At 46.6% G+C, this 25199-nt stretch overlaps 2 protein-coding genes across 2 annotated transcripts; both read left to right on the top strand.

The window, feature by feature from the left end:
• Positions 1 to 8395: 8395 nt before the first annotated feature.
• Positions 8396 to 9382, top strand: LOC119791419. Its single transcript, XM_038297487.1, has 2 exons — positions 8396 to 8424; positions 8523 to 9382. Exon 2 carries the CDS (start codon positions 8594 to 8596, stop codon positions 9380 to 9382), a length of 789 nt encoding a protein of 262 aa, XP_038153415.1. The 5' UTR covers positions 8396 to 8424; positions 8523 to 8593.
• Positions 9383 to 18384: 9002 nt separating this feature from the next.
• LOC119791417 lies at positions 18385 to 21522 on the top strand. The gene has a single exon (XM_038297486.1). The coding sequence runs from the start codon at positions 19111 to 19113 to the stop codon at positions 21514 to 21516; it is 2406 nt and encodes an 801-aa protein (XP_038153414.1). The 5' UTR covers positions 18385 to 19110; the 3' UTR covers positions 21517 to 21522.
• The last annotated feature ends 3677 nt before the right edge of the window (positions 21523 to 25199 follow it).

Genomic DNA, 25199 nt, shown 5'->3' with positions numbered 1-25199 from the left:
TGTCTTCAGCATGAAGGTGGATGGTGAAGGTTTGTGAAACAAAGCAACAAGGAACAATTATTCAGCGGCCTTGATGATGATCCTAATTTCTTTATCATATGTCTGATTATCCATTGGTTAACTTTGGCTTATTTTTCACCCAGTCCTTTTTTTTTTTGTTATTATTACTTTTATGATGCATTTGCAGTTTTCTAAACCTACTTTTTCACCAATGTCATCCATATATTTTGCTTGTGTTTCAAACCTGCGTTGTACCTTTTAGTTTTTTGCTTTCATGTTATTTTGGGCATGAAAATAAAAACCTTCTAAAGTACAGGTGTGTGCTAAATTGGAGATTTATTACATGCAGGTGCTGAATCATCTACCCAGCAGCAATTAATCCTAACATTCCTGTCAGGTCAGGGATTGGCCTCTTTTTTGCCTTAAACAATGTCAAAGCATGCTTTATGCTACTGTTCTTTTTAAAAGTAAAAGCAGGGTTATATGGATATTGTTCTTCTCATAAAAAACATATTTAGGTACTTGCTTTGAAAAAAAACAAGAAATGTTGATTTAAATTCATTCCATTAAAATTGTCATTTTTGAGCATATTCATCTGAATAAGGACAATTTCCAAATAAAACAAACAAAGAGTAAAGATATACTACACTATAGCCTTGATTTTTTCCCCCAATCTACAGCACCTCTAATATCTAATTTTACAAAATACAATTTTAAATATGAAGACACATTAACTTTCATCCAATTAAAAATACACCTGAAATAATGGCCACCTTATTTGTTTCCTTAAATCCATTATTCTCTTTCTCATTTTTGTGTTTGCAGGACCATTTAAATTTGCTGTGAATTGCAGCATTTGCACCTCTCTTCTCGACCACCATAAGTAATAACTTATGTTTTAATTAAAACTCTTTTTAGGAGTGACCTGGCCAAGTGGGCAGCAAGAACATACTTAGAACAATAAAATACAGAATCATACAACAATCACACAAAACTACCAAAAAAAAGAATAAAAACATTAAAACTATTCAATAAGATAAACAAATATTAAACCAGTCACACTGGCCTATGGTATTAACTTCCATTTAATGTACAATCAATTTAAATTCTCTTAATGTGGTCAGTCAAGTTCAGATACTTTCTCTAGATTATTTCAAGAGAAAGGGGCAGCATGTTTAGGTGCTGTCTTACCCAGTTCTGTTCCGACTAGAGGAACAAATAAACAAACATGAACCAGTGTGTGAATCTACAGACATACATAGATACTTGGCAACAGCATACAGGGTACAATGGTGAACACGATTTCCACAACAAGTAATTAAATGCAGGACACCATGGTACACACTAGAGTAGCAGCCATTCAAAAGGGCCCTTCCCAGTTACATGCTAGCCAAATGGCAGCATACTTTTCCCTGACTCCCAGCTAATTCCCCTCCAACTTTCAGCCACTGGAGTGACCCCCTCTTATATATATCTTTTTTTTTTTTTATCTGAGTACACCCTTTGTCTGAATTACAGGGTCTGACCAGGAGAAAGCGATTCTTTTTAGATCTTAATGTCCACAAGTCATGACAGATAGAATATTTTACAAAAAATATTGATGTTTAAAAAGGAATTGTAGGGGACCAGCTAAGGACCTACCAAGGAAAGTGGGAAAATTTTCAATGGCTACTACTGTATGTAATTTCTTAAGGTTTTGTAAAGGTGTATTAATTAAAAGCAGATCACTGCAATCCAACACAAGTAAAAAAGTTGCAGGAATGAGATGTTTCATTGCAAGCAAAGAATTACAAGATTTAGAAGAAGAAACTTCATTTAAATTCAACTTTATAACGAGGTCCTCAATGTGTTGCTTAAAAGAAATGCTTTGGTCAATACTAATATTCATTTTAATACATATTATTGCTTATAATACAGTTAAACTGGATTAAGGCTTTGTATTGGGAAAGTACCTTATTCCTAATGCATTGGATTGGAGATGAATGGGGTCATTACAAAATTGAAGTAACTTGTCTCCTCCTGAAGCAATCATGATTGCTAAATTTGATATAAAAACAAAGAGCTCTGTTAAATAGAGATTTAACACAATGATTTCTTAGAGTTGAAAGTTCTTGATACCAATTCTTAATATAGAAATGTTTGCATATTCATTACAGTCAGCCTAAGGTAACAGATAGTTTTAGTATGGAAATGTGGGGTTATGGATTGAGACAAACATGCAAGTTTTTGAGGAAAAATAAGAAAATCTCTTCTAAGCAGTTTCTGAAATTGCAGTCATGAAATTGTAGATTTTCAGTCCAGTTGCATAATCATATGTCTTTAACTGCTCTCAATGATGTTTAGACAGTGTTTACTAGTAATTATATCACTCTTTATCTCTAGGAAATGAATTAAGATTTCATATGAAAAGAAGGAAAATCAAATTGCTCTGCTGTATGAGTCACACTTACTGCATCAATTAAGAACAGAAATGTTCCATTTTGCCTTTTCAAAAATTTGTGCATGAATATACAATAAAGTACTGCAGGAATATCTGCTCATCAGAAATCTTCCCCACCGTGCAGAAGGCAGCTGCGAGGCAACAAAGACCTGCTGCTCTATTTGCATGACTCTCAAGCAATCAGGAAGTTCTGGAGAGGAGAGCGAGCAGGAAGGAACTGTGATTCCATCAATCAGCCACAATAGACTACATGATCAACAGACGGCCAAACATAGTTTGGTTCTCAGAGGAAGGATGAATAAAGGAGTTTTTAATTAAGATCCAAAGAATCTGAATTCATTCACAGACAATAATAGCAATAATAATAGGAAGCAACAGGTCTAAGCAATTATCAAGACAAATGGTGTGACATCAGAGACTCCAGTTATGTGTTTCCATACAAATGGGGAAAAGCATAAATCTTCACATTTTTGACAGCAAAATGAAAGTCTTAAGATGGTTCTTAACTATTAGAATAAAAATGCTATATTTGCCTCATGTCTTTTCTGCAAGCTTATTGTGCTTTATTAGGATTAAGTTTAGTTTAGCAAACTTCAGATTCATTAGGGATTTTCTTTCAACTGAAGCTGCTAAATCATATTTTTTCTCCATGATTTTATCCCATATAACATATTGTATAATAAGTTGGTCCAATACTCACTCTACTACAATAAAACCATTAGAAACATTATATAAACAAGCATTAAAAATACTGGATAAAAAACCTTACCACTACCACCACTGTAGTATTCTGAGGAAATATCAGTTACTTACCTGGAACAATCTTATCAAATTCAAAAACATCTGTTTAATTTATAAAATCAGACATGGTTTAGCACCACCTCCACTATGTGACTTTGTACAGTTCAGATCCAGTGAGGTCAGGGTAACCAGAGGGGCAGTGAGGGAAGACTGCATCCTCCCCCAGAGAAAAACAGCCTTTGGTCAGGCTGTTTTCTCCGTAAGAGCATCTCAACAATGGAACACAGTGCCAGAAACTATCAGAGACTCTTTGTCATTCTCTTCATTCAAAAAGAATGCAAAAAAATGGCTTGTAGAGAGCCAAATTTGTGGACATTAAGGTTTTTAGTGTGTATTTAAATAATTTTACAATATATTTTTAATAATTTTACATACATTTTACTTCTTGACCATAATGTTTTTATGTAATTGGTATTGTAATTTAATCTTGTGATTTTATACTTGTGTTTATTTTTAAGGTTGCCTTTTTAATATCTGGCTGGGGGACTACCGATGAAAATTAGCACTCCTTAGCTAACTCGGGTATATTTACATTGTTTTAATGTTTATTAATGTACACTGTCCCCTTTCAAATAAACAATAAATGAAAATGAAAATGAAAAATGCTACAAACAAAAACCTTTGGGGTTTTCATGATAGACCAAGACAAATTAATTGTGATTTGAAAGGGACATGATATATCTTTTCTTAAATTAAATAAATGGAAAAAAAATCAAAGATAAAAACTAAAAAAAATGATTTAATATTGCTTCTGTATATACATCCATCTTTAATCAGATACCCTATTTAAATCAAGTGTTACCACTGACATGTAGAAGTTATATCTAGATTGTGTATAAAATAATCTTGGTATAAATCCACCTATTCAGGGAAAGACTCCAAAATTTTGAAGAGGGCATTAGTGAACAAGGGCCTTAATAAACAAATCCCATCATGAAGACTAAGGAACATGTCAAACAGGTCAGAGAACATGTTGAGAAGTTAGGCAGGGTTAGATAATAAAGCAATATTCCAAGCTTTAAGCATATACAGAAGCATTTGTCAGTCCATCATGTAAAAATGTGTTGCATAACGGCAAACCTACCGAGAAAAAGGGCCCACCAAAATTGCCGGATAAAGAAGGAGAGTGTTAAAAAGAGAAACAACCAACATAGCTGTGCAAACTCTGGAGGAGTTGCAGAGATCCACAGCTGATGTCAATTAATTGTAGAGCACTAAAACTGCTCATCACTCTGAAAAAAACGTTCTACTCTGTGAAACAAGCTGGTGAATCTGTAGCATTCCAATTTGGACTGCTTTCACACAGCAGGGAAAGGGAAGCCAGTCAGGGTTGATTAGAAGGTGAAGAAAACTTTAGTTACAGCAAAATGACGATGAGATCTGTCTTCTAACAAACCTGATTTAAATGATTTCATTACCTCCCTTGTAAACCACCAGGAGCTGCTAATCACCCTGTCATTTAAATCAAGTGAGTGGCTTCTGGGAAACACCTAAAAATATGCATAAAAGGGTCTCTTAAGACATGGGGCCCTAAGAGGGGTGGCTACAATCTAACTAGACACCATCACTGTGACTGCATGTAGTGTAAAGCATTTCAATTAAGTCTCCTAACTTGAAAAAGTGCTGTATAATTTTTCCATTTATAAATCACAGTTTTGCCTTAAAGATGCATCCAAGGCTCTACTCCATGCTCACAGTAAACCATAAATGGTCAATGAAAGGTGCCCCATGAATGGCATTGTGTATTTAAATGAGCCAGCTTATCAATGTTATTTAATGGTTACCATTGGCAACTGCAACCAAGAGAGCAAAATGAAATGTAATTTAACCGAGGTGTTGGTATGTGGGGTGAAAAGCCATCAATCCATCTTCTCCCGCTTATTCCATCAGGAGCACAGTAGGGCTTGTGCCTATCACTGGCACTCTCTGGGCGAGAGGCGGGGTACACCTTGGATAGGTCGCCAGAGACACACAGACGTACAAAATGCACACACACACTCACAACTAAGGGCAATTTAGAGATGCCAGTTAACATTCTGTAACAGTCATGCTTTTGGACTGTGTGGGATCAGCCATAAAACCCGGAGAGAACCCACACATACATGGGAAGAACATACAAACTCCATGCAGAAAGATCCTGGGCCCAGAATCAAACCTGGGAATCTTCTCGCTGCAAGGCAACAGTCCTACAGTCCTACAAACTGTGCCACGTGCAGCCGGATTATAAGCCAAATAAGTATTTCCTGAAATTGTGTGTACACACATACAAGGGTGAGAGTTGATGGAGGGACCGTGCTTTTCCACACCAAGTTTGTTTCCTATTAATCCCAATCTTTGCGTGAAAGTCTGTGTATCCGATTTCCCCCCACTAGTGTGTATGCAAACTTTATAAATGAGACCCCAGTGTTCTAATTCAAAAAACCAAGATAAGGGTTTAAGACAGGATTCTCTGGATATCCTGGTTAAATTAAGCCTTGATTCTGTTTCACCAAAACAATAATACATGTTACCATGGTGATTTGTTCTGTGCAGCTAGCCTGCTCCAGAACGGTTAAGTTAATCCTAGTGCCTTATCTCTTCAGTCAGTATTCCAGCGATCAGAAACCAATGCATTCTTTATTTTTGATAAAAAGGCCATAAGTATATTACTTCATGTTTTGATTGGATTAGAGAAGTACAGTAGCTGATAAAGAAGCAAATGTGTTGTCCTTAGATTTGGGCCATAAAAATAGCTCCATACATTTTCTTTACAATAAAGTGCCCATATTTGTAATTTTCCTGACATTTACCTGTATGCGTGTTGCCACTTTTCTTGCCATGGCATCTGCAACCTTTCCAGACTGAGGTGTCCCAATTTGGCACTGCAAAGAACAGAGACATGTTTGGACCATGACACAGATGATAAGTGTTGGGCTCAGATCTCCGATCAGTAGTATGTTCTTGTATGCAGTAGGAGATGCTATAAATCTGACCAAAGTTGCTATTTTCTGCAACATCGAATGTGTGTATTTTTAATTAAACGGATAATACACACATCTCCTCAACCTTCCCGGGCCAAAGAAGAATAAGCTACATCAAAAAAGAACATTTAGATCAGATGGAATATGTTTTTATGTTTTGGTACAAGATTCCCAAATTAAGTTGTTGTGCTGGGTTGCACACATGTAAAGATAAAACAAAAGAGAGCTGCAAATAGTTTGAAAAAATAACTGTATATTGAAAGCAGAGCTACAGTTAGTTGCTGGTATCTGTCAAGCTGTCACATCAATATGAAAAATAAAAATAATAATAATTTAAATATTTGCCAAAATTGCACAACATAAATTCCTGCAATCAAGCACAGTCTGAAATTGAATAACCAAGGGATATAACAGGGATATTGTCCTTTGGCAAAACTTTGAAAAATGCAATTTTTGGTAACAAATACACAATGGAGCCACTTTTACTCTAATAAAGCAGGTCTTGCTGGGAGACTGAGGAGCAATATTTCATGATTAAATGCTTTAATGAGAGGCTTTAACAGAGATGGGCATCCTTCATGATTTAGATTGCAGGAGGTTCCTATTTTTTATTTTAATGTTTACACTTTTCAAACTAGACTCACTCCCATTGAGCTCCCATTAATTCTCTATTTGCCCAATCAAATTAAAACCGTTGGTCCCTGTCTGGGTTTGCTCATTCAGAAGGTGGATGTGATTGTGCTGCAGACCCTGCCAGTGCTCGCAGCCTGATAAGAGGCTTGTACAGAGATTGCGCTGATTGCAGAGTAATGACATGGCTGCCATTGATGCAGAAGCTGGTGTGCACTGATCAGGCTACAAACACAGCTGTTATGATGGAAAAAAAAAAAATCTATCTTCATCTCTCTTAGAAATCTTTTATAAAAGTTAGATTTAACCTTGGAGGGATATATTTTTATGCAAAACATTTTTATTTGTTGGCTTTACACCATACTAGAAAATATATAAATCCTCATGCTAGTAGCAATAATGTGTTGAGTGCAGAATTGGTTCCAGTCAGCACTAAAATAATTTGTAATGCATTTAACTTCCGACAGCCTTGCAAGGTGGCAGCCAGTGGGTCGACCTCAATTAGTCCTACTTTAATACGTTTCTGCATGTTATGATTTTAGTCACATGGAATCAGTTTGCTATGAACCGTGAAATGAAACACTTGGTCTTATGAACAAATAGCTGCTCAGTACATGACATTGCCTTCAGTCTTAACTTTTTTTTCGGAGGTAATTAACTCTGGCATAACAACACTCCAACCTAAGGTGGATGACATTTATTCTATGAAAGTCACTTCTGTAAGAAAATATTTTCAATGGAAATAAAAAAACAAAAAAAATAATTTTCAAAAAGTTGCAAAACATATGGAGCTTTTATAGCTTCACATCTGATTGAATCTTTGTGTGTTAATGATCGTAGGCCTCAACATATTACTGTGTAAGAATGTTGAGTATATGTCTTATGACAGATGACATGACAGATAATTTTAGATTTTCTACTAGAGCCCACATGGTTTTCGTAAATGTAAACATAATTTAAGAAAACGAGGAGTCTTCCAATGCAAACAGACCTCGGCGCTGCGTTACGACGTAATCGGCCGACGGATCTGGCCTTTGGAGGACGCAGCCGCAGGACTCGAAATCAGCTTTTGATTTGTAGAAATCCTTCATTCTGGTAGAGCATGTGGAGATGGGGTTCAGTGCTTGTACTCGAAAGCTATCACAAAAAAGTTTTTAAAGAATCAGATGCAGAATATTGCTCTAAATCCCACATTCACTTTCAGATTAAAAAGTGTTCTTACAGATTAATAAAAAAACAAATGCAAACTAGCTCTTGCTGGTATAACTGATTATCAGGCCTGCTGTGCAGCCTGGTTTCATGGGACAATGCAGCACGGAAAAATGCATATTTAACTGATAGATCTATATAGTTATGAATTTCATTTTTCAAAAGACTAAAATATCTGTGTATCAGGTTGTGTGATGGTTTGAAGGAGGACCCAAATGCAGAGAGGGAAGCTGAGCGGGTTTCCTACAGCTTTAATATTCAAAAGGGTGATTACAGAAGCAAAAATCCACAAACAAAAAACTGAAAAAAGCTCCAGGAGAGATGAGCGGCTGAGATCTCGCGAGAGCTGTGGGCTTGTGCGTAAGTAAAAATGGCGACATACAGGTAATTCAAAACAAACAATTCCAGTCCTGGTAAGTAAGCCAATAAATGTAAATAAAACAAGCAGATTTAAACTTTGACAATTGTACCGTATTTCCGAGGGAACAAACTGGAAGACGAGACCTTGACGAGCCTGGAGAGCTACCTGGACGAGTGTTTTGACAACATCGTAATGGGGAAGCCGAAGAATCCCACATCCACGAACACACCGTCTTCCAAACGATGTCGGTCTAGTTCAACCAGTGCTGCTTCTACATCTACTTTGTCTCCAGACAGGAGCTACAGCGACGTCCTGGAATCCATCGACAAAAAGCTAACTAGCTTGGACGCCCGCCTTGCCCTGGTAGAAGTCCTGCATAAGGAGTTTCAAGCTTTGAGAGAGTCGCTGGAATTCAGCCAAGCTCAGCTGGCCTCCGTCACCCCCGAGAATGAAGCGCTGAAGGGGGAAGTCACCAAACTCGCCGAGGGGATGATCCAGCTGTCCGGCGAAAATAGAAAGATGAAGGAATCCATTCTGGACATTCAGTCGCGGAGCATGAGAGACAATCTCGTCTTCGCTGGAATCGCTGAACAGCAGGACGAGGACCCTGAGGCGATAGTACGTGAGTTCCTCCAGAAGAAGCTGAAAATCCCGGCGGACCAGGTAAAAAACATCACCTTCCATCGCGTTCACCGGCTCGGAGGTAAGAAGCCTGATAAATCCCGTCCTAGACCAATTGTAGCTAAGTTTGAGCATTACAAGCAGAAAGAGCAGGTCAGGAGTCAGGGCAGAGAGCTGAGAGGAACAGATTTCAGCGTCAATGACCAGTATCCAAAGGAAATATTAGATCGCAGGCGAGCGTTATTCCCAATCAGGAAGAAATACATCAGTGAAGGCGTCAGAGCTACAGTAGCAGTTGACAAACTTTATATTAATGGTCAGTTGTTCGGGGATCAGAAGATCACTCCTTGGCTTTATTAGATGCACAACAGGCAGGTTTAAAAGCATGTGACACCTGATTAAAGTGTATAGAACATTTCACGGTGATAAATGAAATATATGCACAGCTCTAGAGCACGTTTGCACGGTATGACTGCTAGTTACAGCTGGGTACAGAATGCATGGGCTGGGGTTCTTTTTCTTTCACCTTTTCTCACTCATTGCACTCTCTTAATTTTCTGTCTTCCTTTTCCTTATTCGTCTGCTTCTTCCCTGTGGTCCACACAATCACAAGCACACGGTTTGATGCTACCTGGGTCTAGGTATAACTATTTATTCAGAGGCATGTACTTTTCATCTTCTCACTCACACCTATGGAGAATGTAAGGTTTGTGACATGGAATGTGCATGGGGCTGGCACCAGAGAGAAAAAGCTTAAGATTTTTAACCAGCTTAAAAGATTAAATGCAGATGTTGTCTTATTGCAAGAAACCCATAAATCAGCGGCATCTATAAGTGATCTTAACTCCCCTGAGTTCCCTGATGTGTTTGCAGCCTGCTATAACTCGAGACAGAGAGGGGTAGCTATTTTAATCCACAAAAACCTCAGTTTTACTTTATTAGATGGAGGTTTAATAATTCCAACTAAAATATCAGAGTTTCTAGAGTTAACCCCCCCCAAACTACTGTCTAAGTTATACAGGACACTGACTAAACTGGATGATACAATATCTCTTCCTATTACTAAATGGGAGGAGGATTTATCAGTCAGCTTTGAACAAAACATCTGGGCTCAGATATGTCTAAGAACTTTTAACATGACCAGAAACCCCAATTTACAATTAATACAATACAAAATCCTTCACAGAGTGCACTATACAGGTCAAAGATTATTCAAGATGGGTTTTGCGCAATCTAACATCTGTCCACAGTGCACAGGCAATCGACTTGATAATTATTTTCACGCGCTATGGTTATGCACGCCGGTTCAGAGATTCTGGGTACAGGTATGTAAGGATCTATCACTGTGCCTGGGTTGTAAAATCCTAATTTCCCCTTCAGTTTGCTTGCTGGGTGACTTTGAGGGAAGCTCTATGGGAAAAAAATTGGTTTGCTTGGCATTCACTGCATTATGTATCGCAAAGAAAACTATCCTCATGAATTGGAAGAGTAAGGATAAACTCAACATCAATCAGTACAGAGATCTGTTGTTGGATCATATTAATCTTGAGACAGCATCTGCATCCCCATCAGACCGATCTCTCTGGGCTCCCTTGATCGGCTCCATCACTTAGTGTAGTGGGGGGCTATGGGGTGCGTCTTGTGGGGCGCGGGGGCTAGTTCGGGGGTCCTTGGGTCCTGGGGGCTCGGGGGGGTGCTCGGAGCGGGGTGCCTGGCGGGTCTGGCCCGGGGGACTGTTGCCCCCGTCGGGGCGGGGTCTGTGGCGCCGCGGGGGGGTCCTGCGGCGGCCGCGTGCGGTGCTCTTGGGGGGTTCCGTGGTGGCGGACGTGGGCTACTGGCCTGGTGGCTGTGCTGCTGCTGGGTGGGGCTGGGCGCCGGGCATCGGTTCTTTTGTGGTGCTGGCCGGGGTGCTTCTGCTCTGCGGGGCGTCGGGGCGTGCCTCGTCTTCCGGTGCCGGGTTTCGGTGGTTGGCCATGGTGCTTGCCGTGGTTGCGTCGTCCGGGGGGGGCGTGGGTGGTCGCGCCTGTGGCCGGGGTTCGTGTGTGTCTGTTGTGGGCGGGTTGCGGGCGTCGGGGGTCCCTTTGGAGTGCCCCCGGGTCGGGGTGTGGCTTCGCTCTGTTGGGGCGGGTGCCGGTGACGCGTGGTGCGGTGCATCGTGCGCGGCTTGGGAGTGGAGGGTTGCTCGGTGTTTGGCGGCGGGGGGGGACGGGCCGTGGCCGGCGTGGCCGTCCTCCTCTCGGCGGCCTGTGGGCGGTGCGGGGCCGGAGCGGGGTGGGTCGTGCTGCTTTCGCGCCGGGCGCGGCGGGGGTGGTGGGGTCGCGTCTGCTGCTTTCTTTTTGCTGCTTGTGCCGGCTTCTGGCGGCTGGGGCGGCCTTGCTGCTCTGGCTCTCTGGCGTGCGCCGGGTGGGGCTGCTCTGTCCTTTGCTTTGCCTTGCGGCTGTGTTTGCTGTGGTCGGTGGGGGCGGGGTGGTTTCGTTGTGTTTTTGGGTGGGGGAGTCCGCCTGGGGGCTTGGTTGGTGCCGTCGGTTCGTCCTTGTCGGCCTTCCGGTGTTGTTTCTGTTGGGGCTGCTCGGGCCCCCGCATGCCGGCGGTGCGCTGCCGGGGGGATTCCTGTTCGGCGGGCTTGCCTGTCTCCTGGGAGGGCAGGCATGTTGACTTTTCTGGGGAGGAGCATCTGGGTGGAGGGGTCCTCGTGGTGTGGCGGTGGGTGTTGGGCACTGGCTTGTTTGCGGCCGTTCTTCTCCGGTGAGGGGGAGAATATTATAATTTTTTTGTTTTTGTTTTTGTTTGTTTTTTGTGTGGGAGGGAGTGTGTGGGCGGGGGGATCGGGGCTTGGAGTGGGGCTCGGGATTTGCGCTTAGCTGTGTTGTGTGGCTTTCTTCTTCTTCGGATTGGTGCTGTGGGACCGGTGTTGGGGGGAGTCGTTCGGGGGCCGGGGTCGGGGTGGGGGTGCTGGCGCCGGTGCCGGGGGTTTTTGGGCATTGCCCGGCCCTACTGCGGGGTGGGTCTGGGGTGGCTCCTTGGGCCTGGGATCCCTGGGGCGCATTGCCCTTGGGCGGGGTCCCCGGTGGGGGTTCGGGGGTTCGGGTTCTGTGGGGAGTGCTGCTTGGGTTCTGGGCCGGTGTACGCCTGGCTGTCTGTCCCTGCTGCCACGGCCTCTGGTGTGCCGGGGTGCCTCGGGGCCTGCTGGGCTGGGGGGGGGGCATGGACATTAACACCTATGGCAAGTGCTTACCCCCTCACGGGTTTGCACTCTGTAAGTGGGGGAAGGGGAGGGAGGGGGAGTAGGTATGATCTCGGCCTGGATGTCTTCTGTCGCTTGTGTGGTGAGTAGCTTGATTGTTATTGTAGGGGAGGGATTACATCTCCGGAGGGGGGGGTGGGGGGTGGTGATAGAGGGAAGAAGATCTTTGAAGGGCTTTGGGTCTGGCTCCCTGTCTTGGTCCTGGTCCGTGCTGCCCCCTGGTGGGGCTTCGTCCGGGGTGGGGGCTCTGCGTGTTGCGCGTTGGCTGGCCGGCTGGGATTGTCCCTTCCCTTATTCATTTATTTATTTATTATTATTATTTTTTTTCTTATCTTCCTTTTATATTTTTTTATTTATTTATTTATTTATTTATTTTTTTTATTATTATTATTTTTTTATTTAATTTATTTATTTATTTATTTTTTTTAATTTTATTTATTTATCTACTTATTTATTTATTTATTTTTTTTATTATTATTATTTTTTTGGATGGACAGGACGGGGGGGGGGGTGGTGGAGTCGGCTCCGTGCCCGGCTGGCTGGTGGGTCCTGCTGCCGGTCCCGTGCCCCCGGGCTATGGTGGTGAAACTGGTGGGGCCCCCTTCTCTGGGGGGGCTCTCGGGGAACGGGGGTGCCTATTGGAGTCAGCGGGGGAGCTGGCTCCCTGGGAGTGCAGCAGGCACCCCAGTCCTTTGCTCCCCATCCCCGAAATCCTCCCTCTGCCTGCTCCATCACTCGGCCACACATGTAGGTTTTTGGGGAGGGGGTCGTTACTGGAGGGCCACACCTTCTGATGACGTCCCCCACCCCAATTTTATTTTGCATTTTAGACACTTCCATCTACATCATTTTCACAACACACATCTATGTAGGGCATTTTCGGGGGGTGGGGGTCAGGGCCACCGGGGGGGGGCTTATTTTATGGGCCTCACCACGGTCGGCCTCCTCCATCCCCTCTCGCATCTAGACATTGAGGGTTGAGGGTTGTCGAAGGGGGAGGGTGTGCTGGCACCGTCTATCTCCTGGAGGGGGGGTGGAGTGTGCCGGACACCCCCTCTTGGTACTCCCAGTTTTAATTGCATCTGAGAGCAACACGCAGTGAGGATCGGGGTCTTCTCACACCCCTGTTCTCCGGCTGCCGCCTGGAGTCTGGGGCCTGGAGGAAGAGCGGGCCGCCTGGTCCGTGGTTTTGGCTGGGGCTGGCTGCGGGGCCTAGGTGGCCTGCTGGTGGCGGGGCTGTCACCTCTGCTCTCCCCAAAGAAGGTTGGATGGAGGGGCATGAAGTGCCTGGTTGAAGGTTTTTTTTTTTTTTTTTTTTTTTTTTTTTTTTTTTTTTTTTTTTGTTCTTTTCGGGGGGGGGGGGCGGTTCTGGTTGGGTGGCCGGCACGGGATGGGTGGGCCCCGGTCCCGGGGGGGGCTCTTGCGGGGGGTGGTCCGGTCCGTGTGCGGGGTGGGGGGCCGGGCTTGAAGCAGGAAAGAGATGGGTTGGTGTGGCGGTGTCGCCGCTCCCCTCCCCTCACATCCGGATTTTAGGTTCACTTATGGGGTCATCCGATAGTCCCGGGACCGACCACCGGTGTCACCGGGTTTTTGGTCCTGGTATTATTGGATGTGAGTGTTATGTGTGAATGTGTGTCTGCGTTGTTATTTTCTTTATTTATTATTATTATTATTTTATTAAATTTTTTTTTTTATTTTTTTTTTATTTTTATTTTTTTTCCTGTGGTACGAGTGGGGGCACTTGGGTGGGAAGGCATGATTGAGATGGTGTGTTTTTTTTTTTTTTTTTTTTTTTTTCTTTCCCAGGTTGGGGTCTCAACCGCACCCTCTCCCAAATACATCTCAAGTCTCCGCTAAGTGCGGAGCCCATTCCCCCTGTCCTGCTCTCCCTCCGCTGGCTGGCGTCGGGGCTCACCGGTGCACTGGTGGAGCTGGGGGTGGATGCCCGGGGGACTGCTGGCTCATTCCTGGCGGCCTCTCCACTGGCCCCGGCCGGCCGGGGCTTTGCTGGGGCTCCTGTCTGGGGGTGGGGTGCCCTTGGGGCCTCGGATCCCTGGGGCCAGGGACTGGATCCGCTTCGGGGTGGGGCTGGGTGTTGTTCGGGGATTTTCGGGGTCGGTGCCGGTGCCTTCGCTACGATGCCGGTTCCTGGGCGGTGTTTCTTTCCTGTGCCGGTTCTGTGGTATCGGTTCGGGGAGGGGGGGAGCTGCGCGGCATGGTGGGGTGCGGGTCTTGGGTCCTGTTTTGGGCTCCGGTTTTTCCGCTCGCACTTCTCCTCTTGCCTATTTATTTTAATTGTAATTATTAATTAATTTATTTACCTATTTATTTGTTATTTTTTTTTTTTTTTTCTCTTCCTCGGTGGGGGGGGAGCGGTTGCGGGCGGGTCGGTGTCTGGTGTCCGCTGTCGCATTGTGGGGGCCCCTTTTTTTTTTTTTTTTTTTTTTTTTTTTCTCTTTTTTTCTTTGGGGGGTTTGGCATGTCTGTTTTCTCGGGGGGCAGGCGGGCCTGCTGGGTGGGGGTCCTGCTGGCGGCGCGCCGCTGGTGTGTGGGGGTCCGGGCGGCTCCGGCGGGGGTAGTGTTGGGGGGCCGGTCTGGGCGGGCTGGCTGCGCTGGCTGGGTATTCGGGTGGGTTTTCCCTCCTGGAGGCATGGCGGGGCTGCTCTGTTCCCACTGATCGCGGCGGGTGGGGCTGCGGGGCGGGTGGGGGCCTGGGGTGGCTATGACCGGCGCGTGGTGGGGGGCCGGGGCGGCGGAGCCGCTCTGGCCGCGTGTCGGGGCCTGGTGCGGGCTGCGGGGGGGGGTGGCGGACGTGGCTGGGCTGCTTTGGCATCGTCCGGTGGGGGGGGCGGCGCGGTTCGCTCCGCTCTGGCTTTGTGCTGCCCCTCGGGCTGCTGGGGGGGGGTGGTTGCGCCGGCTGCGGTCTGCTCCTCTGATTCTGTGCGCGGTGTGTTTCGTTGCGCGCTGTTGGCATCGGTCTTGGTGGGGTGGGGCTGCGCTTTTGGCCGGGGGGGCGTTTTGGGGGGGGTCCCACGCGGCGCTCGTGGCCGGTTCGCGGCGGATGCGCATGGGCCCCGGCCGGGGGCGGGGCCGCCTTAGTGTTTTCCTTGGTGGTGCGGTCGCGGTGGGTGTTGCGGCCGGTCGCCGGGGCTTGGTGCGGGGGGGAGGGGCGTGTTTCGGTGCTCTGTGGGGCTGGGGCGTTTCGGTCGGCGCCGTGGGGGGGCTGGTGTTCGGCGCCCGGCCCTACTTCGGGGTGGCCGGCTGCCGGCGGGGCCCGCGGACTCATCCCCGCGGCTCCCCGGGGCGCCGGCATGGCGGTGGCTGGGGGGCTTCCTCGTGGCTGTCTCTCCTCCTGCCTTGGTGGGGTCTGATTTCCGGGGCTGGCCCCGCCTTGGTGCCTTCGCTTCTGGGGTCCCCTTGGGCGCCTGGGGCTTTGGGTCTCCCGGCGCTGGACTCAGTGCTCTGGGGGGTGTGCCTCTCCGGCTCTCCACAACAGCTATTGAGCATTTTTTTCTATGGTTAAAACTTTACATGCACAAGTTCACCCTCACAAACAACTACAGGTGCTAGGCTTCAGGTACTTAGAGATTCACTTCCAAACAGATCTTCAGGTAACACAGAGTACATGTCAGACTTAATAATATTACTTTAGTGATAGTTTCAAGGTGTTTGCTTTATTGTATATCTCGTACCATGTTTTTTGGTTGTGCTGTTCTTTTTTTTTTTTTTTTTTTTTTTTTTTTTTTCTCCATCTCATTACAGGTGTTGAAGCAGACTGAAAATGTTTTGTCATTGTCTCCTTCCTATCTCCTCTTTCTTTCATCTTTTGTCCTGTTTTTTTCTTTTTCTTTTTCCTTCTTCTTCTTCTGTTTTTCTGCTCTACTTACATTGCAGTGTCCATATGAACTGTAAAACTCCCTGCATAATTATAATAAAGCAATTTATATACATGAAACAAGTGGAGCGGTATGGCAATTGCGATACCGCTACACTTGTGAAAGTAAAATCTGTTGGGCTCCTTTTGGCATCAAGATAATTATTCTTATTGCCACCTTGCCAGACAGGACACTGTAAAAAAAAAAAAAAAAAAAAAAAAAAAAAGAAAAAAAGACAAAAAAAAAAAAAAAACATAATTTATGAAATCTCACAAGGTGCAGTTGACCAGAGCATCACAGCTCCTTCACTTTACTTCACAGTACACATGAAACGTGTTTATGCAACACAACCACCTTAATTGTTCCTGAAAGGATCATGCTTAATGTTATTTGAGCACAGCACACATTTACCAGGAGAAACTTTCCATTTACCCCCATTTATATTTGAGTCCAAAAGCGGCCTTTTACTGGACAAGCCATGTAGGTAATATCTAAGTTATAACAGAGCTGCTGTGACTTCAAAATGCTACTCTTTGCTGTAGCTCTCCTTCACCGAGTTTTGTGATTTTTTTTTTTAACCTCCCCTACCATCATCATACCCTGTGAGACATTTACAGTGCTACTCTTGTCATGTTCGGGTTTAATCTTCTGACCCACATGCAGAATCAACTCAGTTAAGATAGGGAAAATGATTTATTGATCAAACAATGAAAAAACAGACAGTATGAGATCCTTCTGGAGTGTGATGTGGTTCCGTGAACTCTGACATCTGGAATGAGAGGAGAATAAGCTGTGGCCAGAAACCTGTGTTATGGATTTAGAAGAATCAGTGCTTACTTCTGAAAACCTTAAGCGTGCCGTCGAGGGAAGATGGTTTGGGTCCTGTGTGGGGAGGTTGATGGTTTACCTCTGATAGAGCAAGATTACAGAGTTCTTTTTCTAACTTCGCTCGGTGTTTCACTATGGGAATCGCCTTGGCGTGACCAACTACGGAAGCTCCAATGACATCACGTCTGTCTGAGACAGACAGGTTGAGCCGTGTCCGTGGCTCCACCCACCAGCTAGATCACGGCCAACCTACCCGCCTCAACTCATTCTCGCTTTCTTCCCGTGTGAAGACTACAACTAAGCTCCCTAAGCGCGCTCAGGTTAGCTTGGACCTGTTTAACTGTTCTCAGGCGTTCCGTAAAGGAAAACGTCGCTGAACGCAGGACCAGGACAGGCCTGTACCGTGCTGAGTAAGCGCTTCGGCAGAAGCACTTTCTGGAACACAAACGCTGGGAGCGGTGACCGCGTAAAGGCGAGCTGTCCCTGTATCTACTCCGTTTTAATTAACGGAATAGAGAGCGCTTGTGTCAGCCGAGCTAACACGTAAAGGTGGGCTTGGTTTTTGGCTAGCAGTGTATCGCTAGCATAAGAGTCCGGTTAACGTGTTGTGGCGAACGGACTTTATATCAGTAAAGAGCTAACGTGTAGCGACGAGCTCCGTGTTTAACCACAGTCATGTCTGCGGCTCCTACCCCTGCCAAAGGTTCGGAACCGAAGGCTAAAGAGGTTGTATCCCGCCCGTGTCCAGCGTCATGCGGGGCATCTATCTCTGGGCGGGACCCTCATCCGATGTGTATAGCATGTATGGGCGCTAAGCACGCTCAGGCATCGCTGGCGGACCCTCAGGGATGCCAGCACTGCGCGTCGATGCCGTAAAGGATCCTGGAGAGGCGGCTTAGGGTGGCTGTCGCTAACAGCCAGGACCCTTGCTTCTCCTCACCTGCAGCCGTTGCGGCGGCGGGTGAAAACCATCCGCCGCTAGCCTCTAAGAGCTGGGCGGACGTGATGGAAGAGGAGTACCCGTCCATGCCTCCTCTGTTTGAGGGCCTTATGGACAGTGGGAAACTCGAGGCAGACATCGACGAAACGGAGGGTGACGCTAACTCCGACCTCCTGGAACTGGAGGACATGGAGGAGGAGGAGGAGGACTCGACCTTCCCGGGTCATCACTCCAGGCCTCCAAGCGGGGCAGAAGTCACCTCCCCGGGGGATAGTGATCTGTACGATGTGTGCAGACGGGCGGCTTTAAAGCTGAACATCCCCTGGCCTGCAGCGCAGGATTCAGAAGGAGCAGAACGGGACCTGTACGACGGTAAAAGGCTTCCACCAACTTTACCACCAGCAAAGCAACTTTTACCAGCCGTTCCCGCTTGCATGAGAGAAATGAGCCGTTTCTGGTCCAGCCTATTTAAGAGTAAGCTTCCCACCAAGGGCTTCTCTAAGCTGGAGATACAGGGCATGGGTGAGCTGGGGCTGGCCGAACCCCCAGCTGTAGAGCCTTCAGTGGCTTACCACCTCCACCCTAACCGCAGATCGGTTTCAGCATCCTCAAACATCTCGCTCCCAGGTAAAATGGACCGCCTCACAGCCTCCATTTACCAAAGGATGTACAGATATGCGGGTCAGTCAGTGTGCTCACTTAACGCGGTTACACTGCTGTCTGCGTACCAAGGTGAAATCTTGGAGGAGATGGGGCGTCAACTGGACTCGGGGACACCTAACCCCAGTCTATGGGATGAGATCTGTGTGGTGAACGATCTCATCTTGCGCTCCTCTAGAGGTGCTGTTCAAGGTTGTGGTCGGGTCATGGGTCTGGCTGTCTCAGGGGAAAGAGGCCTATGGTTAAACCTGTCAGGCCTGAGTGATTCCCAGAAGGCTGAGATCATGGATGCGCCCTATGACCCGACAAAAGGTCTATTTGGCCCCTCCTTGGAGAAGATGAGGGAGACGAGTAACCTCAGAAAACAGGAGGGAGAGGCTTTTAACCTTTGTTTGCCTCGTAAGCCCAGCCAAACCCCCCCACAGGGACCCAGACCTGGGTTTGCGGCTGCTGCAGTGAGAGTACGGCAAGGTGGAGCCAAGCCTTCAAGGAGACCTGCCACACAATCCACCCAGCAAAGCAAAGCGGAGAACCCAAGACCATGGGGGAAGCACTCTTTTGCAGCGGCCGCTGCAAAAAATCGTCCATCCCACCCTGGGGAGAGCAAGAAAAAGCGGGCAACCTAACCCCACTGTTAACCATCTCCCCTCTGAAGAGAAGGTTTCCAGGCACCAGGGCAAACTTCTCTGTCCAGGATTCAGATGCTCCTGTAGTTCCCAGTTCACCAGGAGGCATGTTAAATTCTCCCTCTCACGTTCAGAGAGAAGACATTTTGGGGTGGAGGACACAGTGTCACAAAACACTCCACAGCACGTTATCAGTGTCACCAAGCACTCAGCTGTGCCCCATGTTACAAAGTGTTGTTCAGGGGGAATTAGAGAAAATAAATACAGCTTTTCTGCAGCCAGGCATGTTGCCAAGGGCAGAAAGCCCCCCACAAAAAAGAAAAAAATTAACACAAATGGCTCTCTGCCACTCCCCTCTGCGCCCAGCAGAGGGAGCTCGCGCTCTTTACAACAGAGCCGAGCGCAGCAGTGCAGAGGGGATGACGTCACTCAGCAGCGACGCTTCTCCTCTCTCTGCTCGGGCAGATCAGTGGCGCGCATGCGCTGTCTCTCCATGGGTTTTGCATACAATCTCCAAGGGTTACAGACTGCAGTTTGCCACGAGACCTCCGAGATTCAACGGAGTGCTCTCCTCGGTTGCCACCGGGGATTCAGCTCACGTCCTGAAAGACGAAATAGCATCCCTTTTAGAGAAAAAAGCGATCAGAGTTGTACCGGACGAGGAGGTTCGTCAGGGCTTCTACTCGCGCTATTTTCTCATTCCAAAGAAAGACGGCGTATCACTACGCCCCATTCTGGATCTGCGTGTGTTAAACAGACACTTACGCAGATATACATTCAGGATGCTCACACACAAAGCACTGTGCCGTTCCATCCGTCCGGGGGATTGGTTTGTAACCATCGACCTCGCGGACGCCTATTTTCACATCTCCATTTACCCCCCACACAGAAAGTTTCTCAGGTTCGCTTATCAGAGCGCAGCCTACGAGTTTCAGACCATCCCGTTCGGGCTGTCATTAGCCCCGAGGGTGTTCAGCAAGTGTGTGGAGGCGGCGCTGTCCCCTCTGAGGACGCGCGGGATCAGAATATTTTCGTACATAGACGATTATCTAATCTGCTCTCGGTCAAGCGAGCATGCAGTCAGCGACTCCCTGGCAGTGATCAACCACCTCATCAACCTCGGGTTCAGAATAAATCAAGCCAAAAGTCGCCTGACTCCCGTGCAATGCACGGAGTATTTGGGTCTCAAAATAAACTCCCTCTCTTATCGTGTCACACTATCAGAGGGGAGAATCCTGTCATTCACCCAGTGCATGACGCGTTTTCAGTTGGGAAACGTCGTTACATTCAGACTGTGCCTGCGGCTCCTCGGTCTTATGGCATCCGTGATTTCAGTGGTCCATCTGGGGCTTCTGATGATGAGGGACTTTCAGCGGTGGGTCGCCTCGCTGCGACTCTGTCCCTGCCGTCATCTGTGCCGCAGAGTAAAAGTGACACAGACATGCGTGGCGGCTCTTCAGCCCTGGAGAGACCCGACGGTTCTCACGTCGGGCGTCCCGCTGGGGACTGTAGCATCCAGGGTTACCATGACAACCGATGCTTCCCTGACAGGTTGGGGCACAACTATGATGGGCAGAGCGGTGAATGGCATATGGTCGCCGAGAATGAGGCGGCTTCACATCAACATGCTGGAACTGCACGCAGTGTTCCTAGCTCTGAAGCACTTCATGCCATATGTGATGGGTCGCCACGTCTTGGTAAAGACCGACAACTCCACTGTGGTGGCTTATATCAACCGTCAGGGCGGCACCAGGTCCCTGCAGTTACACAGACTGGCCAGGGACATAATTATGTGGAGCAGCACCAGAGTTCTGTCGCTCAGAGCAACGCACGTAGCGGGAATTCTGAACAGAGGGGCCGATCTTTTATCCAGAGGGAACCCTCTCTATGGGGAATGGAAGCTGCATCCACAGGTGGTGGAGCAGATCTGGCAGAGATACGGACGGGCTGCCGTAGATCTCTTCGCCTCATGGGAAAACACTCATTGCCCGCTGTTTTTCTCCCTGTCAGACCCAGACGCTCCACTGGGTATGGACGCGCTGGCGCACCCATGGCCAGACGCGTTGCTTTACGCTTTCCCTCCTCTCAGCCTGATATCCCCAACTCTAGTCAGAGTGAGGGAACAGGGGCTGTCTTTGATTCTGGTGGCTCCCTGGTGGCCATCGAAGCCCTGGGTGGCAGAGATAATCCAAGTCCTGTCAGCCGAACCATGGCCCCTCCCCGTTCGAAGGGACCTGCTGTCTCAGGCTCAAGGGGAGATTTATCATCCACACCCAGATCACCTGGCTCTCTGGGCCTGGCCCGTGAAAGGTGGAATTTAAATGCAACAGGCCTCCCCCCCAGAGGTGATCGACACCATACAGAATGCTAGGGCTTCTTCTACTCGCTATCTTTACAGTGGTAAATGGCGAGTGTTTGAGGAATGGTGTGAGGAAAAACAGACCGTTCCTTTTCAGTGTTCAGTGGGGGACGTGCTCTGCTTTCTGCAGAGCTTGTTGGAGAAGGGTAAGGCTTTTTCAACAATTAAGGTTTATTTAGCCGCAATCTCTGCTTGTCATGTAGGGTTTGGTGATAAACCTGTGGGGAAGCACCCCTTAGTGTGTCGTTTTATGAGAGGGGCCCGACGTAAGTTACCAGTTTCTAAGCCTCTGGTGCCATTATGGGATCTCTCTCTGGTGTTGGATGCCCTCTGTCATCACCCATTTGAACCTTTGGAGGGTGTTGGCTTAAAGTTCCTTTCATTGAAAACTGCCCTGCTCTTAGCGTTGGCTACGGCTAAGAGGGTGAGTGAGTTGCATGCACTTTCAGTTAGTCCGGCCTGTTTACAGTGGGCGCCCGGGCTCTCTAAGGTGTGCTTGAGACCCAACCCGGCTTTTGTGCCGAAGGTGTTGGATTCAGCATATAGGTGTTCGATGGTGGAATTGCTGGCATTCCATCCACCCCCTTTCTCTTCAGCAGATGAGCAGAAGCTTCTTTGCTTATGTCCAGTGAGAGCTTTAAGAGCTTATGTGGACAGGACAGCCTGTTTTAGAAGAGCTGACCCTCTGTTTGTATCCTGGGCTACTGCTCATAAGGGCAAACCTGTCTCCCGCCAAAGATTAGCACACTGGGTTGTGGAGGCTATATCTCTGGCATATAGGTGCGCAGGATCAGAGCCCCCTAAAGGGGTGAGGGCCCATTCTACCAGAAGCATGGCCACCTCTTGGGCTTTGTTCCGTGGTGTGTCAGTTCAGGACATCTGTGCTGCAGCCAGCTGGGCTACGCCGCACACATTTGTGAGGTTTTACAGGCTGGATGTGGCCCGGCCATCGCTAGCACACTCAGTGCTTGGAGTAGGGATGTTAGGGTCCAACTGAGACCTGGGTTGTGATTCCTATCATATATGGCTTCGGGATCATCATGCAATCCGGGAGTGGGCCATATCTCCCATAGTGAAACACCGAGCGAAGTTAGAAAAAGAACGTTGGGTTACTTAACGTAATCCCTGGTTCTTTGATAACAGAGTGAGGTGTTTCACCAACACATCCCTTCTTGCATGGGCACGGAAAGAAACCTGCCTAGAATGAGTTGAGGCGGGTAGGTTGGCCGTGATCTAGCTGGTGGGTGGAGCCACGGACACGGCTCAACCTGTCTGTCTCAGACAGACGTGATGTCATTGGAGCTTCCGTAGTTGGTCACGCCAAGGCGATTCCCATAGTGAAACACCTCACTCTGTTATCAAAGAACCAGGGATTACGTTAAGTAACCCAACGTTTTGATGGAGCCGGGTTGGAACTGATTGCAGGTGGAGCGGGCAGGCAGGTACCTAGCTGGTTAATCCACTGGAAGGTGAGTCGGTGAACTGAATCCTCAAAAAATCAAGCGAGAGAAAAACCTGGAGAAAACAAGGACAGGGTTTGAGCAACTAAGGCGAGTTCACTGGAGATAATCAAACTTGAAAAGGATTCAACAAGAGATGGCCAGAAAAACTACCTGTAACTGTTAATCATCCAGCTCTGAGTGAAGGCTCTGCTGCACTTTTAATCCCAGCACTCTGATGAAGCTGACAAGCTCCACCTGTGAAGGCAGCCCAGGTACCCCGCCAAGATCCTCTGAAGAGACGATGCATCACTCGCACTCATAACACACATAAGAGGGAACCCTGACAACTCTTTTATTTCTAATGTATTTAAGACAATTACACTGTTCTCAAAAATTTGTCAAAATTAGCCACTATTCAAATCCCCCTTTGTCTCATTATGGGAGATCAGTTTATTTGTTGCTTGTTATTTGTGTGGTTTTGTGACTTTGAGCCCATTGACAGGCCCATTGTTTGAATTATTTTAATTAATAATATTTTTATAAATGATATTTTAATAATCAATTAAGTTAATTAAACAAATCTTAAGGTCCGTTTGTGGAAAACACAACTAGCAGTTCTACAGCCAACAACTACAATTCATGTTAAAAAAAACAACAACTAAAAAACAACTAAAAAACATGATTTGTATATTTTATACATTGGATATACTTTCCTTTCTCTTTGTGCTGTTGTAAACTTTGTCAGGGACATAAAATCAATCAAAATCAATCAATAAATCAAATTTCTTTATTGTCAACTACATTATACAATGCAATCGAAATTTTAGTTTCAGTACAACTGTTCATCACAATACGTCACATACATTCGGGTGGGGGGGGCTGAGAGGGGGGACAGATTAACTGAGGCCATGCGTGCCACAGAACGCTGGCATTCGGCAGAACGGCGCATTCTTATGGCTTGCCAGGTTCCAACCGGTTACCTGGCTTCCCAGGTCCCAGGCGGTTACCTAAAGCGCTGCCTTCTATGTCTGTGGAAATATAGGAGCCACATTGGGGAAGAGAGGAGAAAAAAAAAAACATATTTCACACTTTATCCTTAAAAGGATAACATTTGCGATATCAAAAAAACCTCTGCACAAGAAAGCACATGTAACACAAGACAGACATATCAGCATAGGGGTCACATGGGCTTAATCACATGAAGTCATTCTGACATTTGAGACATATTATTGTTTGTGTATGATGAGTGCATTCAATTTGTCCATGAACGCTGAACACAGGCAATCTACTTGATAAGATGGAAGTTTATCAACAGTCACTGAGCGCATCCACAGATGTTTTTGCGGGTAGGGGAAGGGGGGAGCTGTACTTCTGTGCCCTTTCGCCATAACATCCAGGGGGAGATTAGATAGAGGAGGTAGGTCGGAATAACACATTGTGTTATTCTGGATATTCTGGATATTCTGAAAAGCCCAACACATTCCAAATGTGTTGGGCTTTTCTGCCTTGAAGCGAGCGGGCCCATCGAAGATGTTATGCCATTTCACTTTTGAGTTCAACCACTGCAGCTAGCCTGCGTTCAATCACACCCAGCATACAGCTCAGCTCACGGTCCTGCTCGTTCACAGCCTTTGTGAAGGCGTCAACCGCTGCCGGCAGCCCGATCAATGCCCAAATTGCTGCCGACATCCTCTGTAATTGAAGATACATCAGGGTTCCTCCAAATCCAAACAGGAGAAATCTGAGTAAATATAAAATAAATAATTATTACCCTGACTATCTTAACTGCTAAGCCCATCAGGTATGAATTATCTTATGTTCTAAATAGTTTCCAGTATTTTGATTAAGTAGTTTGAGGAGCAAGTACTGAATCACAACTATAATACTATCAGAATCCTACTTACCCTAAAGGCACAAGGTCCTTGGTTCCAATCCCAGTCTTGGGTCTTTCTAGGTCAGATCTAAATTCTCTCCCTATCCAATTTGCGAGTCAAAAAAAAAAAAAAAAAAAGATATATTTATATTTATACATTTTATGTTTTTTGATGGACTTTTAAAGCGTCCAGAGGATACGCCTCCCCTCTCCCACTGGAAGCCTACCACAGTATAAGTTAGAGGTGTTGGTTAGTCTTTCTTCTTACCCTAGCTAAAAATATTCTGATGTTTTTTTTCTGGCTTAACACTGGTTAAAAAAATGAACTTT

This window comes from Cyprinodon tularosa, unplaced genomic scaffold, assembly GCF_016077235.1.
Source record: "Cyprinodon tularosa strain WSP-4 unplaced genomic scaffold, ASM1607723v1 ctg389, whole genome shotgun sequence".
Lineage (NCBI taxonomy): Eukaryota > Metazoa > Chordata > Actinopteri > Cyprinodontiformes > Cyprinodontidae > Cyprinodon > Cyprinodon tularosa.
The sequence above is the reverse complement of the archived record's forward strand: the minus strand, read 5'-3'. Positions and strand labels throughout refer to the sequence as shown.

Bases quoted from the DNA above. Each gene is read 5' to 3' on its own strand.
- LOC119791417 (XM_038297486.1), top strand. From the start codon at position 19,111: ATGGGGGAAGCACTCTTTTGCAGCGGCCGCTGCAAAAAATCGTCCATC.
- LOC119791419 (XM_038297487.1), top strand. From the start codon at position 8,594: ATGGGGAAGCCGAAGAATCCCACATCCACGAACACACCGTCTTCCAAA.